At 42.3% G+C, this 21,070-nt stretch overlaps 1 protein-coding gene across 1 annotated transcript in view; it reads right to left on the minus strand.

Moving 5' to 3' along the window:
* Positions 1-21,070, minus strand: part of LOC133754729 (nebulin-like) — an 87,078-nt gene that overhangs the window by 26,852 nt on the left and 39,156 nt on the right. Inside the window, 17 exon segments of the mRNA XM_062185172.1 lie at positions 33-134; positions 360-470; positions 1,741-1,851; positions 1,940-2,044; positions 2,787-2,891; positions 3,256-3,360; positions 4,987-5,091; positions 8,062-8,169; positions 8,506-8,610; positions 9,991-10,095; positions 12,137-12,241; positions 13,571-13,672; positions 14,307-14,411; positions 14,881-14,985; positions 16,919-17,023; positions 17,282-17,386; positions 18,315-18,419. Of these exon segments, the coding sequence (XP_062041156.1) occupies positions 33-134; positions 360-470; positions 1,741-1,851; positions 1,940-2,044; positions 2,787-2,891; positions 3,256-3,360; positions 4,987-5,091; positions 8,062-8,169; positions 8,506-8,610; positions 9,991-10,095; positions 12,137-12,241; positions 13,571-13,672; positions 14,307-14,411; positions 14,881-14,985; positions 16,919-17,023; positions 17,282-17,386; positions 18,315-18,419 (1,794 nt within the window).

A 21,070-nucleotide genomic window follows, 5' to 3' on the forward strand; every position in this document is an offset into this window, starting at 1 on the left:
GGAGACCAGAGATATTGTAGCCACACCCCTACCTCACTGGCCTGTTTGGCTGCCTGTGTGGCCTTCTTGATATCTGGCCGATCGGCCACTGTGGTGTAATGCAGGTTCTCTTTGGCGTCCTTCTTGTAAGCAACCTTTATTTGGAGAAGAAAACACTTACATGAGATTCATCATCTTTCCAGAAGTTTTCATTAAGCATAAACCATCTTTTTACTTAAAATTAGGGGCCAGTTCCCACCACTATATTTTTTAAACTACCAGCTATAGAATTAGGATGAACACACACTGGAGCAAGAGCATGCGCCAGCCTGGGGTCCATCCTCAAATGGGCCCCTGGGAACGTTGGGAGGGAAACGTACGTCACTCTGTTTCTTGGCCACTTCCATAGCGTGTTTCACTTCTGGTGGTTCCTGCATGATGGAGTAGTTGGATTTCCCTTTCTCCTTGACAAACTTCTTTTTGTAATTGGTCTAAAACAGAGGAGTACGTATGTGAGCAGAGGCAGTTGGAAACAGAGTTGATTTACTTGAACTGTGAGGTGATCCCCAAGGAAATAAGGCTCCCCCTTTAGCATCAGTTTGGGGTTGAGCTCTGTGGCCCATATTCTAGTTCTTGCCCATCATTCTTTCCTGGAACCCAACAGTAGAACCACCTGGTCTTCTTTAGAGAACTGTAAATTTTTTCTACCTTTTTGAAACGTGTGGAACCAAATAAGACTCATAATATAGACTGAGCAGCCCTAATGTGAAAATCTCAAATGCTTCGAAACCTACTGTTTTTGAGCACCAACATGACACCACAGTTAACAAATTCCACACCCAGCTTCCTATGACAAGTTGTAGTCAAAATGCAGTCAGACTCAAAATACTGTATCAAAACAGCCTTCATGATATATGTATAAGGTGTATACGAATTGCATGCTTAGACTTGGGTGCCATCCCCAAGATATCTCATGTGTATATGCAAATGTTCCAAAATTTGGAGAAGCCTGAAATCTCCAATGCTTCTGGTCCCAAGCATTTTGGATAAGGGATACTCTGCCTGTGCCACGATTATTATATTACTGATAAGGATATGGTGGGCAGAGGATACTGAGGCCTCTCTAAAACTGTTTATCAGTTTAATGATAGGAGAGACCAGGCCAGCGCTGTGGCGTAGTGGTAAAGCCGCCGCCTACTGTGCTGGCATCCCATAGGGGTGCCAGTTCGAGTCCCAGCTGCTCCCCTTCCAATCCAGCTCTCCGCTGTGGCCTGGGAAAGCAGCAGAAGATGGCCTAAGTCCTTGGGCCCCTGAACCTGCATGGAAGACCCGAAGGAAGCTCCTGGCTCCTGGCTTTGGATCGGCACAGCTCTGGCCGTTGCAGCCAACTGGGGCGTGAACCAGCGGATGGAAGACCTCTCTCTTTGCCTCTCCTTCTCTGTGTAACTCTGACTTTCAAGTAAATAAACAAATCTTAAAAAAAAAAAAAAAAACCGGAGGGCCACCTTAAGCAAAATGCTTCCTTCCATTAACAGGTTGGTAACAAGTCCTATGGCAGAACCTACATCAGCTGTAAGGGGAAAGTCGATAAATATTGGATTCTCTTTTGAACCAGAGTTCAAGAGTCACTTGTAGGTTTTCATTCTATCAGGGAAGCTACATAGAGGACAGCATTGGAAAGCAAAAAGGCAGCTTGCAGTCTTTCACCTGCTACTGAGGTTAAATGGCATTGCTGCTGCCAAGAGTCCCGTAGTCACTTACATCACTGACGTGCTTGGTCACCTTCTTGACATGAACGGTATCCCGGGTCTCTGGAAGTGTTGTGTACGAGCCCTGGGCCAAATGCTTCTTGACATAGTCCTTGTACTTGTTCTGCAGGAGTCCACAGAGAGCTGGTTAAGGCACCTGCCTGGAGTGCGAGCCAGGATGGGAACAGAGCGAATGGGCTGCTGGGGGTTACCTCAGACACCAGGTTGCTGACGGTCTTTGCCAGGAGGATCTGAGGGGTGTCGGGCACAGCGTGACAGCTTCCTCTTTCCTTGACATGTTTCTCTTTGTATTTCAACTATAAGAGTGAACAAAATTCTGGCTTTGGCTCCTCTGGGTATGCTGCGTATTTTTAGTAAGCTGGGAGAATGGCATCACTGACAAACTAGGATCACTAAGCTCAGTAAAAGGTTTGACTCTTGGAATCTTGCAAACATGCATGGGTTCCCCACCCCTTACTTCTTGAAAGTTGAGGTTTTAACATAAAAATGGCCTTATGATGAGTCTTTTACAGGTAGATTTTAGTTCAGAACTTTCTCAGTTACATCATTGTAAATCCTGGAAGTCACTGTTATTTTTCCTTTACAAGCAAGGAAACCACAGTATAAGGCTCACTCAAAAAATTGATGGAAAAATGGAATTAAAAGATTCCAACATCCCTGTTTTTTTTTTCATAATATGCGTTTTCCATAAGCTTTGATGACCTCTCATATCAGAAGGGTATGAGCCCATGGAAAATGAATGATTAAGTTTCCCAATAGATTCTAGGCAGACTTTCAGATTCCTGGGTGCGGCTGTGTGAACTGTCTGGTGCTGTACATCTCAAGGCTCATCACCTGGATTTAGCGGCCACTGCACAGCTGCTGCCCTGCTGGACCAGGCCACTGGGGTCCCTTGAGGGAGGGCCAGATTTCAGGCCCCACTCCTGAGAACCTGTGGAAACAGCTCGCCTCTGTCCCTCCCTGGGTGTCCCCGGGGACACAGTCACAGACGATGGCCCTGAGTAAGGTTAGGCATCATGGAGGGGACCGGATACTTACGTCACTTTCTATTAAAGAATTCTTGAGAGCCAGCACCATGTCTTTGTCATCAGTGACAGAAAGCTTGCAGCCCCTGAGGAACTCTCGGTCGAGCTTATATTCAAACTACAACAGAAGAAAGGAAAGGAAGAGGGACAGTGTCACAGGCCTAGGAGGAAGCTGGATGCTTGATTATATCAATTTTCTTAAAGGGCCATGAAGGAGAAGAGGGGCTTCCTGGCCCTCACTGCGTGCTGGGCTCCTCCTTTGCAGCCTTGCCTAGCTCCCCAGCCTCAGCCAGGACTCCCGGCCTTTGGGGCCTGGGCCCAGGATGAAGAGAACAGGCTCCAAGGCCAGCATTGCTTCCAAGCTTGCCTTTCATTCCCCCGCCCCCCTTCTCCTCCTTGGCTCTTCAAGGAGCTGGGGTTAATGCCCACAAAAGGGGCTGTCATGCAGACCCTTGCAGCAGCCTGAGTGTCTCCCACCATACATCGCTTTGCTGCAGGGATGACTTGGCAGCCTGGATGAAGTCCGGTCGGTCAGGGGTCCACCTCCAGTGGGCTTTGTTGGCTTCATACTGCTTTTTGTAGTCCAGCTGTTTTTAACAACATGGAAAAAAACAACTTCAATCAGTAGGCTGGATTCATAAACACATACGGCACAGGTCTACTGCATTTTAACACGTCACAAATCAGGGTTCTTAATGCAAAACAGGCTCAGTTAAAATTTCTGTACAATTTATGCAGCTAGTCAGTCATTCTGAGGTCATCACTTGGGACCTTTTGGTCCCAAAGTAAGGATTACAATTTTGAAAGCCTCTACATGAAATGATTCTACAATTTCTCCAACTTTTCTGATCTAGCCCAATCACCTTCAGAATCAAGTATTTTTAATTCCTAACTAAATTCAGGAATGCATTAAAAAAAAAGAAACCCTGAGGCTATTTTGTGCCAGGTACTTTTCTAAGTGCTTTATAAATTAGACAATTAAATAGATTAAAAAATTTCATGGGCCAGCATTGTGGCCCAGCAGGTAGAGCTGCGACTTGCAGTGCTGGCATCACATATGGGCACTGGTTTGAGCCCTGGATGCTCTAATTCCAATCCAGCTCTCTGCTATGACCTGGGAAAGCAGTAGAAGATGGCCCAAGTCCTTGGACCCCTGCATCCACGTGGGAGACCCGGAAGAAGCCCTGGCTCCTGGCTTTGGATTGCCACAGCTCTGGCCGTTGTGGCCAATTGGGGAGTGAAGCAGCAGATGGAAGACCGCCCACCCCCCACCCCCCACCCCCACCTTTCTGTAGCTCTGCCTTTCAAATAAATGAATAAATCTTAAAAAAATTGAGGTATAATTTATAACTGATAAGAAACACTCTCAGGGGCATTCTGTAGGAGGTCTTTTCTCACTTTATTGCCAGAATGTTCAAATGTACAAAACAGCTGCAAACATCTTGAAGTGAACATCTACAGAGCCACTGCCTACCTGGATTCCACAATGTACGCTTTCCTGTAGTTGAATGATCTCACATCTATTCTGTCCCTCAACCCATCTCTCAGTCTATCCTCAGGACTCCTGCAAGCTACTTCCCAGCTCCTCCAGGCATCTGTCTCAGTTGGCTGGCTCTAATAAACTTATGTTCTCTCTGCTATTTGTGGGCACCAGTTGGGTTATCATGGTTTCATTATACAACCATTTACATATTTTTAAAAAGATGGAGTTTCTCTAAATTCACAAAACTGTTTCTCCAGCTGAGGCTGTAAGATGTCCCACCCAAAGGAATGAGTCAGTGCAAGGAGTATCTGAGTGGAGGAAGATCTAGGCCAACTCCTGAAGATAACAAGTAGCTCAAATGTGCTCTCGTTCATAAGAAGCTGGCTCTAGAGTTTGGACACAGAGACACAGAGGAAGAGAATGACAGGCTAAAGCCTTTTTCAAAATGCACCCTTCTTTTCACAATTGACCGTCTGTTTCTCAGCTACCCACCATGGAGGCTGCAGCACCAACAGTGTGGTGGTGAGGCCACCCTTGCTCTACCTCAGGCCCCTCTGTGAGGGCAAAGGCAGTATTTAATTGTAGCCTTATCACTCCTGCTCCTGGGGCCTGACTCACTAGATCTGGGCTACCAAGAGCTCCGTCACCCGAGGGGATGTGCAGAGAGGCCACGTATGCCACAGAAGCTGACAAATCCCCTCTCAGGCTTGCAGAAGTTCCTGAAACTTACATTGGTGTTGACTTTGTAGGCGTCCTTGGCTGCCTTGATATGAACAGCATCTGGCTTAATCATGCAGTTAGATTTATTTCTTTGGTAAACTTCCTTGTATTTCAGCTGTGGGAGGGAACAGTGACAGGTTAATTTTTTATAGCAGCCTACTAAGTGTCTTCCAAGCCAAGATATTAAAACTACGATTAGAGTGCACAACGCCCTTGAAGATAGAGTTTTAAAAAACCTGTTGTGAATTAAGGATGTAGCTATACAGAGAAGCACCGTCCCATTTCTGATCTTAAGACCTACTCCGGGAAGGCAGTGGAGGATGGCCCAAGTCCTTGGGCCCTGCACCCCATGGGAGAGCAGAAGTACCTGGCTCCTGGCTTCGGATCAGCGTGGTATGCTGGCTGCAGCGCGCCAGCCGCGGCGGCCATTGGAGGGTGAACCAACGGCAAAAAGGAAGACCTTTCTCTCTGTCTCTCTCTCTCTCACTATCCACTCTGCCTGTCAAAAAAAAAAAAAAAAAAACCTACTCCCCCAGGACACACTGACCATGGTCATCAGTGTCACCTTAGAATTTATGTCCCTGAGCCTAAGCATGGAACACTGGACAAATACCCACATAGGTTTTCCAATCCACCAGTCAGAACATCATGAAAACTGCTGATAGCAGTGAAGCATTTCCCCAGCAGCTCACTTGGGCACAGTCAGTCTTGCCCTCCTTCTATGCTGCACAGTTCTAGCTGTTATGATATCATATTGTAATTATTTGTTTGGCTGCCTTCTTTCCATTAAGCTAAGCCCCCTAAAGGGTCAATGTTGTGTGCCATTCATCATTTCATTCCTAGTGTCAGGTGCATAGAAGCTGAATAAGGATTTGATGAGTGAATGAATGAATGGTTGCAGTGATCACTGTTGTCACTTCTAGAGCCATACCTCACAGGCTGTGGTGTATGTGGCTTTGGGCAGGCAGGAGGGGCACAGGGAAGGCTTAGCCTCTGAAGGTAACTTCCTCATCTGGGCTTCTAGCTCCATCCATTTTCACTCTTCTTAAACTTCAGGGATCTAGGGCCCAATCTGAGCCTTACTCAGCAGTATCTTTAGGGGAAAGGCCTAGACCTTCATATTTTTTCATCAATAGCCCATGGTATTCCTATCATCAAAAAGTTTGGGGAAATGGATGTCAAAATGCTTCATTTTTCTGCAGTGTTGGGAATAGACTGTCCCACAGAAGGGACAAACCTGATGGTAGACAACTGATGCACACAGTGTGTAGTGTCAAACTTATTAAAATTTTTATTTCTAAGATGTTTCATACATTTCTGTCTTCCTAATATAGATACCAGAGAACTGAATATATGCAATTTTTTTTTCATGGAGTCTGAAGGTCAACAGTATGAACATATTCATCTACCAAAGGGTTCCTGACCTCTAGCTATAGTCAAGGCTTTGGGATGGGTTTGGGTCATTCCACAGTTGCCTTGACTATTCCCTTCTGGTACTCAGAAGTTCATGTACCCATGATATATTTTTTTAAACATTGAACTTTGTTGTTGTTGTTGTTAACCACAATGCTGATTGTTTTCAACCACAGAATCAAGCTAGGGGCCAGCTCTGTGGTGTAGTGGGTAAAGCCGCTGCCTGCAGTGCCAGCACCCCATATGGGCGCTGGTTTGAGTCCTGGCTGCTCCACTTCTAATCCAGCTCTCTGGTATGGTCTGGGAAAGCAGTATAAGATGGCTCAAGTCTTTGGGCTCCTGCACCCACGTGGGAGACCCAGAAGAAGCTCCTGGCTCTTGGCTTCAGATCGGCCCAGATCCGTTGGTTGTAGCCATCTGGGGAGTGAACCAGTGGATGGAAGACCTCTCTCTCTGCCTCTGCCTCTGCCTATCTGTAACTCTGCCTTTCAAATAAACAAATAAATAAATCTTTTTAAAAAAGGAACAGAGCTAGATATATGAAAATTTATGAGTACAATTTGTAATAGAATACAGCAGCTAGTTTGTGCCTCTTAGTCAAGATAGAAACTTATCAAATATTAATAGCATGTGTGGCACATGGCATTTTTCAGAAGGGCATCAATAATACCCCCATCTCACATGGTTTTCTGCAACATGCTCTTACTATTTGTTCATCCAGAGGGGATGTATATCTCTTTACCCCTTGAATCAGGATGTGTAAAATATGGCAGACATGATGCCAAACCAGTTCTAGAAGTAGCCCTTAATTGATCTGGAAACTTCTACTTTTTCACTTTTGAATCTAATCACAGTACTGTAAAATGCCCAAGTCATATGGCATGACTTGTAATTTGAATATGGTTTGTCCCCACCAAACCCCATGTTGAGATTTAACTCTCCAACCTAACAGTATTGAAAGGTGGTGGGACCTTTAAGAGGTGGGCCTAGTGGGAGCTCACTGGGTAAGGACTGCTCTGGTGCAGGGACTGTTGCTGGTCTTGCAAAGTGGGCAGGTTCCAGTGGGAGTGTGTTGTTGTAAAAGAGCAAGCCTGGCCCCTCTGTGGTCTCTTGTTTCCTTTCTTGCCATATGCCATACCTCTCTCTCTCACCTTCACACTCACTCTCATACACAGAGCACCCTCCTACCATGTGGCACCATGTGCCGTGTTGTGATACATCTGGCCTCCTCACCAGAAGCCATGCTGTTTGGATTTGCCAACCCCCAGAATCTTAGGAGCTAAACCGATCTCTTTTCTTTACAGATTCCAACCTACAGGTATGTTGTTATAGCAACACAAAGCAGACTAAGACAGAGGGATTTCTGTTTGTACAGCAGCTGAACCCCCAAGTCCACTGCTGTCATCAACTGCCAGCCTTGTGAGTGAGCCACCTCAGCTTTCTTGGTCCTGCTCAGCCCCAGATGTCAGCCAACAGCACGTGGAGTTGAACTCAGCTGTGCTAAGTCAGCCCACAGAATCCCGACCAAAACAGCTGGTTGTCACTGTAAAAAAAAAGCCATGAAGTGTTAAGGTGGTTGTTACACAGGAAGAGGAAGCCAGACCAGGGTTTGCTGTATCTCACTAGGAAGAGGCCACGATGAGAGGCGCTGAGAACCCATGCTGGCACTTACGTCGCTGACTTCATCTTTGACTTTGCGCACGTGCAGCAGCATGGGCGTGTCGTGGATTGTGGTGTAGCCTCGGGGTTTGGCCTTGTTGTATTCCAGCTTATAAAGTATCTGAAGGACATTAAAAAGCAGAAAGACACAGTTATACTTCTCAACTTACAATGCAAAAATATGAACACAAAGGTTGCTTTTGGGTGAATGTAGAGGAGACAGAGTTCTATAAATTCAACAGGTGCTTGCATGCACCCAGCCGAGGCCTCAATGTTTCCCAACCAGCATATCTGCCAGTTTGGCTGGAACAATTCTTTACTGTGAAAGAAGAGTCCTGTGCATCGGACTTTAAATGTCCCCGGTGCCCTTCCACTTAGTGGCAGCAGTCTTCAGACATTTTCATGATCTAGAATGTCCCCCAGGTTGGAGAATCTGTTCAGTGTTTCTTGTACTTACATCACTGATCTGTTTGTTGACTTTTGTGGTACGCAGGTGTTCTGGAGTATCCACAATTGAGGTGAATTTGTCCTTTGATTTTTCATATTGTTTCCTGTACTTGATCTAAATTTGGGGAGAGAAGAACCAGTTAACTCAAAGGAGAATACAGGCAGTTTAGAAACCTAATTTTGCTCTGGAAACACCAGAATTAAAGTGTCATGGGGCTTTTTATCTAACTGGAAATGTTTAATTTAAGTGTGTACATGACAGCAATAATGTAATGGAGTGAGCAGATAATAAAAATCTTCCAATACATTTTATATATATGGAAACAAACTGAGGCCTCAAGGGCTTACAGGACAGAGCCAGGGGTACAAGTAGAGTGAATCTCAGAGCAACTAGGGCCTTGTTCTCTGGACTCTGATAAGTTTTGTTTCACTCCCAACATATTTCATTGAATATGTATGATCATTTTAGGTATTTTTACATCTCAAAGATGAAAGAGAGATGTAAAATAATAGTGAATATATATAGTTTTGAAGTATTTATCCTTTTAAAAAGTGCATTTACTTTTGTAATTTCCAAGTCACAATTTTTTTTTCATGCACATAAGCTGTTTCCAGCAGAACGGACACAGAAAGCACAGCAGAATTTCATGCACGACTAGGATGATCACATCAGGACGAAGGAGAAAGTTCGGGCAAACAGGAAGTTTATCGCAAGGGTGCATTCTCTTCATTTCACACGTGTTGCCTTGATGGTAAATTATGAAACAAGTTGCTAGTTTAAAAGACCGATTTAAAAATCAGGCAAAGGGTCTGGGATAATGGTATTTTACTGACATTGAATGCAGTAGTTAACTAATCGTTACTGTCATTGCTTCTTCAAATTTGCTATTCATCATGGGGTGGAAAGGTAGTAACATGTGCTACACTTGACCTTGTAGGAAGGCAGTGTTAACAGCATTTCTGTAAACAAATATGGGTGAGAACAGATAGGCTGGAAGTAACCTAACAATTTAGCCTCAAACTTGAGATGTAGTATAAGAAGGACAATATTCAAAGAGCAGCATGATAGTCCTCATCTCATCTCTTCCAAATTGTACAGCTGCAGTGATAACTGAACAATGAAAAGCTTCAATGAAAACATTACACATTCAGACCTTTTCATGATGTTGAGTCTACTTGGTGTCCTCAATTTCTAAGGAATCTATTTCTGAGAGGAAATACTAAAAAGTACAGATGAATGTTACAGCAGTTTGGAAATGGTGTTTGAAGGAGTCTCAGTCACAGCAGAAGTTCCAGAAGTGTCAGAATACATAAGGATGACATCTGTCCCATGGTGACACTTAGCTGCATTCAGAGTTCACTCACAAGGGAAGGAGGATTCGTGAGCTTTATGTGAAATCAGCATGTGCATGGAGCAGGGAGAGGAAATCGATGACGGCACGGAAGGCAATGCCCCAAGGCTTCTAAACCTCCTTCATGCCCCACCAGACATTACCTGACTCCACATGTGAGTATTGTAGAGAGCAGTCAACATATCTGGACGCAGAATTTCATTACATCCTTGTTTCAGAAGCATCTTGGCACTAGATTTATATTTTCTCTGTCCATGCAAAGAGCAGTGAAGCACAAAAGAGACTTATGAAGACAGAAAAGAACATGGCTCTATATCCCCATCACCTCTGAGTGAAGAGATGTAGGCAGACACACTTTATGTACTCACACGGATGTGTGGGTGAAGGAAGACACCAAATATGTGATTGTGCCACACAGAGTGACTGTAGCACTTGCAATGAACCACCCAGCAGTCCTTGGGAAAGGGGAATGAGCTAGGCTCACTTATGTTACCACCAAAATGGTTTATAGAGAAAAAGACATCATTCAAATAGAAAAGTATAGTAAGGAGTTCCCTCTTGTCTCCTTTCATTCATTGTTTGCTTCTTTAGCTTTTGCAACTCATTTTGCCATTTACAGGTTCTCTGGGAGAATAAATGGTGGGAAGACCCAGCTTTTCTTTTTTCCCTTCACCACAGCACCAGTGAGTACACAGAGCATGGACTGGCACACTCAAATAGCTCACCGGCTCTTTGGGTGACTAGACAGATACTTGGAAACAGGACAGCCCAATATCATAGGCAGGACCTATGACATCCTTGCAGCAGACGGGACGACACCTCATGAGAAAAACAGTTCTGCCTGGGCCATGGGCTAGCCCCAGCACAGTACCTGACTGATCTGGTCGCCTGCAGTCTTAGCCAACAGATGTCTAGGCTCATCGACTACCAGCTGGTATTTATCTTTCCGCTGCTCATAGTCAGCTCTGTATTTTTTCTGCTCAAACATCATATCAGATTATAGCAAGAGTACAACTTCAAGACTACACAGAAATGTCCCAAAGTAAATACTCCGGAGTCAAAAGCATATCATTTTCCAGAAGTGGATTCTCCAAGCACCCAGGGCAATCAAACAGGGAGGCAAACAGAGTCAACAGAAGCAAGATGACCTGGAAGAAGCTGGAGCTTGGGATAGATCTGAGTTATGACCCTGAGCATTTTCTATTTGTACATAGGATACCATTGCCATTGTTAGGTTTGTTGGCATCTGCACTGCATTTAAAATGAGGTACTGATAAGTTACAAGATTACTGCTAAGGCTGGGAGAATCCAAAAGCATACCTGATGCTAAAATATTCATAGAAAACTTATAGTCATCTTCTAAAACTCATGAATTTATTTGGTTACACAAGAGAACTGAAAATCCTTTGTGAAATAGAAGCAAAACATATCAAGACTGCCTTCCTAGGAAGCTACTGACAATAATTCTTCAGAGGTGTTCAGCCTAGAAACCTACTGAAAAAGTAAAATCAAATACAAAAATTTTTAAAAGTCATATTTAGTATACCACTGACATTTTCATTTTTATCTAAGTTTTACAAATTTACTACCATTATGTTAGAACTTATAGAAATCCATGGAAAGCCTGAGAATTCAAAATTAAATACAGGTTTAATTATAGAAACATTCAAACAAATAAATTCATAGCTTGTTTATTTCAGTCATCTTGAGATAAATTTAACTGAAATTATTGCAAAGATGGCTACAAGAATGACTAGGTAGAACATAAAGGGAAATTTTGGGTACAAATGATTATTTCTGTGCACTAATATGTGGAAGTAATCCTCGCAATACATGTGAGTACATGAATCACTACTATCTGCAGAGGGGTGGCTCCCCTAACCACTGTCCTTTTGGTATCTTTGTGGGAAAAACTAAATTAACCTTGAACTTCAGGGTCCCCCACCAGCACACAGTATTTTGTTTAAGGGAGGTCATCTGACAGTCAACAAAATCTTTTACCTTCTTGCTCTCAACACTTATGGGGCTGTGCTGCCCTGTGTCAGTGCAAATAGAGCTGCATTTGGCTTTTGGGCCCTCTCACCACTCTTAATACTCCCTTCATTTCTTATTCATAGTTTTGCCAGAGCCTATCTGTTGGTGACATTAGAATCTTTTCAAATCTTCTATTTATTTTGGGTGAACCCTCAGGATGGCTTTCTTGTCCTCTATGCACTGGATTTTAAACAAATAACTCTATGGACTTCCTATGGGAACTAAATAGGTTTAAGTGGATTGGTTCATACATACCTCATTCATCAACTGAGTTGCGTACTTGAAATGTCTATTGATTGGACAGTCGGCGACATACTTGAAATCTGACTTTGTCCTTTCAAATACCTCTTTATATTTATACTAGAGAAAATACAACAGATTAGTTGATAACAGGTTGTGATTAAGAATGACACATGCTATTTATCTTATATAATTGTGATTCTTCATTCATAGAGCTAACAAATATTTACTGAGTGTTTACTCTGTTTCCAAGGCAATGAAAGGTAGACTTGCTAGGATACCTTACAAACTAGCCAAAAATATATACTAGAAGACAGCTTCATTGAATATATGTCAAACAGAACTATTTTCCATATTGGACCAAAATCTAAGCAAATTCTCTTTGTTGTTTGCATACTTTATGATTAGTTTACTTGCAAGGTTTTTTTTTTTTCTGTAAGTACTTGATGATCAGTTTTAGCCCACTAATTTGAATATAGCTTTCCAGTAATTAATCATGCAATAATCTTTCCAGCAGGCGTGAGCTATGACCCATGCAGCCTACCACCTGTTTTCAAACAGTCCTGTGAATTACAAAGAGCTTTTATAATTTTAAGAGGTTGTAATGAAAAAAAATAAGAGTATGTTCTAGAATGAATATGCACTAGTGGGCTATAAAGTCTAAAACATGTACTATCTAGGGGCCAGTGCTATGGTGCAGAATAAATCCCCAGCATGCAGAACTAGCATCCCTTATGGGCGCTGGTTCAAGTCCCGGCTGCTCCACTTCCAATCAAGCTCCCTGCTAATACGCTTGGGAAAGCAGTGGAGGAAGTCCCAAGTTCTTGGGCCCCTGCACCCACATGGGAGACCTGGAAGAAGCTCCTGGCTCCCGGTTTCAGATCAGCTCAGCCACAGCCATTTGAGGAGTGAACCAGCGGATGGAAGACCTCCCTCTCTCTCTGTCTCTACCTCTCGCTCTTTCAAATAAATAAAATAAATCTTTTTTAAAAAAGTACTATCTGGCACTTTCCAGAAAAAAGCTGACTAACTCCAGTTTTATAGCTCAAAGGGAAGTGAATTCAACTGCTTTGTTTTGTAAATAGGAAAATGAAGCCATAAAGCTAAGTGGTTTGCCTCAAGTCACGCATCATCTGTGCATTAAAACCACCCCATGTTATATTTGCTACTGTATCAGCTCTAAGAGGGCAAATAACCCAGAGGGACCTAATAGGGAAAGAATTCTAGGAGAGCCATGAGTTGTACTGAGATGACTTATCAAATTCAAATAAACGACTATAGTCAAGGAGGTGAGTACCAAAGAAATTCCTACAGAATGTGAATAATTCAGTGTGCCTTCCAACTAGACAGTCTAGAGGAAGAATAGGGGGTAAGGAAGGCTATTTCTTCAGTGCTAATTCTCTGTAGGTATGTATTGAATAGATGTAGCCATTCTCCTCAAGCAGATACCTTGCTGTACAGAGTCTTGTTCTTTTCAGCCAGAGTGAAGTCAGGTGTATCATAAGCATAGCAAATACCTTTCAGCCAGGTCAAGTCTTCTTTATATTTTATCTAAGGAAGAACATTAAAGAGTTTTAAGAACCTATCTCCAAACAACATTGTGTTAGCATCCATACACATGGGACAAATAGAGACTCTGACCCCAGAGATATGTGGAGAAGTATTAAAACCATTATTTAAATAAGTTTTCAGTAATACTGATTTCTGCTCATTTTATGGTGAATTACACCATGGTATATGAGAATTTTCATTTTTCATACTAATTGAAAGCAATTCAAATTAACAGGCATAGTTTCCTAAAAAGTATATCATGAACTTGGCAGCTATATTTTCATTTAGAGAGCTGTAATGTCTTTCTAAATGAGCATTGTTATGGGTCTTAATTGCTTCATGATATTGTCTCTCCGATGGATCAAATATAGGCTATTTCCTAGGTGAAAAATAGCACTTCCAGTTATGTATTATGATACCATACATTTAGAAGAAAAATTAGGCTTATAAATTTGAATATATTTTCCCTCTCTTAAATTGCAGTTCACTCACTTAGCAATTGACTTTTATGATTTAAATAGCCCGACTCAAGATCTAGAATCTAGTCAGGGATTTCATCGGCTTAATGCAGTGCTCGACTTCCTAACTACCACGGGAACAGGAATTGGTGAAAATGGAAGATTTCAACACTCACATCGCTGACGGCATCCGTGACTGCCCGGTGGTGGAAATGTTCTGGGCGATCGGGAATGGACCTCCAGATTCCCAAATGTCTCATGTAGTTCTCCTTGTATTTCACCTGTTGTAAAAACACAGAGAGCCATGGAGTCTTACCCAAAAGCAAAATAAAAAGGTCTGTTTCTGTCATTTAGAAAACGGAGAATGATTAAAAATGGGGGCAGGGAGGGAGTGGGCATTTGGCTTAGTGGTTAGGAGCCTGGTAAGCACACTCGCATCTCACGTCAGACTGCCTGAGTTTGCTACCTGGCTCTGGCTCCTGACTGCAGCTTCTTGCTAAAGCAGACCCCGGGGAACAGCAATGACAGCCCAAGTAGCTGATTCTTGCAACCCATGTGGGAGTTCCTAGCTCCTGGCTTCAGCCCGGCCCTGCCTTGGCTGCTATGATGAGCATTTGGGGGAACGAACTCAAGGATGGGAGATCTCTATGTCTGTGTCCCTCTCAAATATATTCATTAATTTTTTAAAATATATTTTTAATGATGGGGTGTTACAGAGCCCAGCACAAGTAGGATTAATTCATGACATACTTTGCTGATGTCGTCTGTGACTTTGCGATGATAAACAATGTCCAGAGCATCCTTCACAGTGTGGTACTTCCCTTTGGTCTTTTGAAATGTTTCTTTGTAGCGTAGCTGGAAAGAGAAAAAGCCCATTACAGATCACAGGGACTACTCAATGAAATAACTGAGCTCTTTTATGCTTGACTTCTCTTACGTTTTCCCAAGAATAAGTTTAGGAAAATTTAAAAACCTTAAATAAGACAATTAGGGAAAATGAATGAAATCCAAACAAAGTATGCAGATGATTTAGTTCATTTGTAGTGACAAGTATACCATGGTAATGTAAGGTGTTAACCATCAGAGAGAGGTGAGTGCGGGATTTATGGAAGCCTCCTCTATTATCTTTGCCAGTTTTATATAAATCTAAGACTGCTTAAAATAACAAGCTCATTTAAATGTAAAAATAAGCCAAAAGTTCATTTTGGGGGAGGAAGAAGACCAATCTTAGCCCAATATATGAATATGTTTATATAGATGGCAAGGGGAGAAAGATTTTTCTTCTAAATGCTGGTACTGGAATGTCTTCTGCATGAAGCAGTCCTGAAATTTTCTTTCATTATAATCTTTACTTTTGTGATAATTTAAGAGAAATCAGTTCTTGTTCTAACCCAAGAATATCCTAGATTAATTTCATCTACACAAGGTGGGTACTTCTCTGAGCAGCCTTTCAACCTCAAGCAGTTTTCTTTCATGGGCATCTGATTAAATACATAACGGAAGGTGTCTTTTCTTTGACTTTGTAGCTTTCCTTTTTTAGATGGATAATCTCATAAAATCACTTGGCTCAATATAGGGGGACAACCACTGAATTTAATGCCAGATACCACCGTTGCTATATGGGACTAGTTTAAGATTAGAGTTATCAGAATTAGTACTGCTGAGGCCTTAGGGATGGGGCTGACCAGTGGGGCACCATGAACCCCAGGAGCCAATTTCACTGGGTTGCTACTCCTATAAGATGCAAATTACGCTTGGTTCAAATTGATATTCAACAATAACCTTGAAGTGACAAAGATGGGGAAATGTCACAAGAAGGTGAAAATATCCTAAAGCACAGAATTTGAGGGGAATGTGATTTCCTTAGCTTCTGTTCTAAGCACTAACCGGTATTATCTCTTTGCAACTAGTTCTTAGCTCCAAATGAATACTTATGACATAGATCATCACAACTACCTTAAGATGCCTTGAAATCCTAGGGCTAGATTGTGAACTTGAAGAATTATGAAGCTAGCTTAAGCTTCTAGCTTACATACCAATATTTCAAGTCTACTAGGAGGTTCTGATCCTGGTAGTGAGCACAAGGAACTTGCAGTTGGCCTCTTAAGTCACAAAACTGGTAGATTCTGGCTATCTACTCTGAGTTGATTAATTTTGTATAATCATTACTGTGAATAGGCAGTCTTGTCCTTGATCACATAATATGGAAAATGAGAGCTGTCCCTCCCATTTCTAACCAATGTGTCATGTGTCATTGGCAAGGTCTAAATATTGGCAACTAAAAGAAGATGGGGGATATTTAGAGTCTCAACTAAAGGTCCAGAAATGTGCCAGAAAATATACATTATCTTGTTTCAACTTATTATTGTGATTCTCATCCCCATTCCACTTATAGGATGAGAGATTCTAAAAAATCTGACAAATTATCTAAGAGTCAAACATCAGGCAAACTGCAGCATCCAGAATTGAATCCATATTTGGGTGACACCAAGACTATGATTTTATGGAAAAGTAAATTAATTGTTGAGTATTCCTAGGACATGCTACCAAAGAATTACAAGAAAGAGTCATCTTTTTGCCCTGGAGAGAACTCAGAAGACAAGGGTTCTAGCATCTTTTCACATTATTCTTTGCTACTTTGTATTGTTTTAGTGTTTGTGGTTTTTTCCTGGTCTATACTGTGGCCATGATCCTGAACCACAAATGTGACTGAATTATCTTGTTTCTGACGTACTTCTACCTCAGCTGTCCCTATCACAACAGAAGAAGGGAGGGGAGGGATACATACATCACTGGCATTCCAATAGGCATTCTTGGCTCTGATGAGGATTGGTGTATCTGGAATTGGGGTGTACTTGTCCTTCATCTTTTCATATTGAATCTTGTACTTTTTCTAAGAAATAAAAGTAGAAGAGAAAGGTAAACTTCAGTTCCGGTGTCTTCCATCCCTACAAATTCACAAGCAAGTCACAACTCCAGCAGAGGGACACAATACATCACACTCTTGAAGAGAACAGCTTTATCCTCTGTGTGTTGATGATGCTGAACACAATCTGTAGTAATGAGCCTCTGATCACAGACAGCAGGTGAAGGGTTTAACAAAGGGTTTTTTCTTTAGCCCGGTGCTTCAAGTGCTGAATCCCCATCTTACCTCGCTCACCATGTCCTTTACATCTCTAGCATGCTTTAAGGCTGTGGTCTGATTTCCAGCATGATGATGGGGTCTTTCTTTGGTGGCAAGTTCAACATACAGATACTGAATAGTAAGAGAATAGGGTAAGATGTTACAGACAAACCACTTAGTATGTAGTATTCAACCCTCTTCATGCACTTCTAAACCTTAAATGGGAAGGCAGCGTACTACTTGTCTGGGTTTGCTTGTTTTTTTACTATATCTATTTCTGTTAATTTGTTTATGGCCCACTTTTGAAAACAAATACATGCTCCAGTTAGGTCCAATCGAAAGCCAGGTGATAAAGAATGCCAGTAGAAGAGTGAGAGGATTCTCATAGACATTTTCCCCCCATTTTTATCTGACTGCATAAAATGTGGTTTCATTTGACTGTGGACAATAGGCAGATCTTGTGGGATGATCAAGCAATCATTTTTATTGCTTGAAGTCCACAGATCACTCATACAATGACAAACGTTACAAAGGAAGACATGGTATCCATTGCTTACATAAAACATAATTATGATGGTGCAAAAGAAATTTGCTAGGGCTGGTGTTGAGGCAAAGTGGATTAAGCTGCTACCTGTGATGTCAGCATCCCATATTAGAATGGCAGTTCAAGTCCTAGCTACAGTGCTTCTGATCCAATGCTCTCTGTTCATGTGCCCAGGAAAGCACTGGATAATGGCCCAAGTATCTGGGCTACTACCACCCATGTGGGAGACGCAGATGGAGTTCCTGATCCCTGGCTTCAGCCTGGCTTACCCATGGCCATTTGGGGAGTGAACCAGCTGATGGAAGACTCTGTCTGTCTCTCCATCACTCTGCCTTTCAAATAAATGCAGTGAGTCTTTTAAAAAAGAAAGTTGCTGTTTGAATGGCTATATTAACGAGCATTCAGCTGAAGCAAAGGGCAAAATAACCAAAGGAGAGAATCTGTGACCAGGGAGGAGAGGTCAGGTTCACATAAGTGTCCGTGTGATGTCAGTAGGGCAGATTTAGGAACTCTTACCTGACTCTGAAGCTTCTGTCCTCGCTTGGCTCTTAAAAGATCAGGAGTATCAGGAACTGAAGTGAAGATGGACTTCTGCTTCCGGCCGGAAGCTCTGTACACGAGCTGGGCAGAAAACACATCAGCTTTGTTGACATGGTGTGTTCTCTGCATATGGCCTTGGGGCTTCCTCACAGGAGAGGCAGGGGCCCTCCCACCACCACAATCTTAGTTTATTTCTAATAAACCAGCCACTTAGTTTCTTCCTGAGCTCTTTTTCTTTTCCCTTTTGCATCAAAAAATGAGACGTTGTCTAGTCTGTTCAAGAGCTGCTGGGTTTGTGGTCCTGTTCTCTCTCGTCCTTTCTTGAACCTGTTCTAACCATTACTCCTGAAGCATGTCATAAGCCGCCCTGCCCTGATTTTCCAGCTCTCCTCCTCCATCTGCAGACTCCACGGCCCCCTTCATTCAGGCTTTTCTGGCCAGAAGCCCATGTCCTTCTCCTCTCCCTTCTCAGCCAAGATGATCGTATGTTTCTTCTTTTCTTCTCTTTTGGTTAATTTCTCAAGTCTGCTTCTGCTCCTATTTTCTTCACTTTGCTAAAGGATTCCTTTATCTGCCAGCCAGGGCAGAAACTTGAAGAGTCTCTTAATTCCCACATCAAAATGGTCCTGAATCCTGGGCTCCCAGCTTTGCAGTAGTCCTGACACCTGGTCCTTCTACTGCTTTCTTACCACCACTGCCCTGATTTGGTTTCTACACAATCTTAACAGCTTCCTAAACCACCTTCCCAACTCCTCTGGCAGCTCCACATGGCCCACCTGTATTTCACAAGACTGAGAGACAGATTTTCATGAGGCTCAGATCTACCATGCTTAGAGATAACTCTCGGTTTTTCAAAAATCTCAAGATCATTAATATAACACCTATGCATCTTTATGATATGGTTTCAACCCATGCTTCTAACCTCATTTCTCCAAATTCTTCCATACTCCTCTTGTGCTATTTGAAATCATGGCCATTTTCACATACTGTCCATCCTGCCTAGAATGTCCTTCTCACTCTTAACTGCGTGGAAAACTCCTAGAATCCATGCTGTCTTGATCATTCCCGTTAAACATCATTTACCACATTGGTATCTGTTTCTTTTCCCATACCAGGGGCCCATGGAATGCAGTAACTCGGTAATATGATCTTTTTGCAACCTAGTGCTTAGGCAAAGGAAAACAGTAGTACCTGAATAAATTCTGAGAGAATTTAATATAATAAGGCAAACTATACAGAATAAATGGGGCACCAGCCCTGTGGCATAGTGGGTTAAGCTGCCGTCTGTGACACCAATCTCATACAGGCACCGATTTGAAACCTGCTGCTCCACTTCAGATATAACTCCCTGCTAATGTGCCTGGGAAAGCAGTGGAGGATGGCCCAGGTGCTTGGGCCACTGTAGCCATGCAGGAGACCTAGAAGAAGTTCCTGGCTCCTGGCTTTGGCCTGATCCAGCCTTGGCTGTTGCGGGCATTGGGTAGTGAATCAGCAGATGGAAGATGACTTTCTCTCTCTCTCTCTCTCTCTCTCTCTGCACACTCTGCCTTTCAAATAAATCTTTAAAAAAAAGAATACTAAAAAAATTCCAATAAAGGATTAAATACCAGTTGAACATACAAAATATAATGTATATAAAAATCAGTTTTTTAAAATTAAACTGTATACTTCTGCAAATTAAAATGCAGCTCCTATGTTTGGGGCTGTTTTTAATGTTACTATTAAAAGGGAGATAAACTAAATGAAAATTTAGTTTTTTCCAGGTTAAATTTTGAGTGAACCAAATCGATAAACTCAGAATTATGTGGTTAAAAGGAGCCCAAATCATTTAATCCAATTCTTTAGCTGAGGAAGTTGTGGGACTGAAGCTCTGAATTATATAAGGTCATATAACTAATTGGAAATAAAACTGGGACTAAAATCCAATTCTCTCATACCGTTTCTGTAATTCTCTGACTTATGTTTCCCATGTACTTAGATAGACTTTACTTATACTTCTTGGGACAACATCCCTGCTTCCAAATGCACATACATATGTTCAGGATCTATACAATTCAAAGAGAACTTAAAAATCAGTTACTTGTATTCTCTTTAGCCATCAAACTTTTAACTAAGTCAGTATATCCCCAAATTTCCTGTTGCAAAAACTTCCCAGGTTCTTTATCAAGAGCAAACTTGTAGGTTGCATCCCTGACCTCCTGAATTCAGGGGGAGAGGCATGGATCAGTATTTTATAGAGCCCAGGTCATTCTTATGGAGAGGCAGATGTGGTGGAAACCACACTACTGGAAAAGATCCATTCTTCCTCTCCAGCATGGATACACTATACGCACAAAAGACTAACAGGAATTGGGAAGAGGAGAAACTAAAATTTCTGAACCCAAATATCCAGGAGAAGTAAAGATATTGAGGTACCTTTATTCTAAAGCACTTTAAGTTCCCAAACAACATTTTATTATTTGGTGGCTGGACGAGAGATGTGATGCAGTGGTTTGCAGTAAAGGATGCCTACTGGGATTACCTAAGGAGCATCTACAAGCACACCAGTGCCCAGACACAGAGAACCAGTGTGGTGTGGAACCAGGCTCAGAGCCCACTCAGGGATAGTTTTCAAATACTCCAAAGCTGATTCCTGTACTCAGCCAGAGTAGAAAAGCCAAAGTGAAACTTTACTGCGATAAAAGGAACATGAAAGTTCCTGACTGTGTGGGCTCCGGGTGAAATACAAAGAG

This window comes from Lepus europaeus, unplaced genomic scaffold, assembly GCF_033115175.1.
Source record: "Lepus europaeus isolate LE1 unplaced genomic scaffold, mLepTim1.pri SCAFFOLD_29, whole genome shotgun sequence".
NCBI lineage: Eukaryota > Metazoa > Chordata > Mammalia > Lagomorpha > Leporidae > Lepus > Lepus europaeus.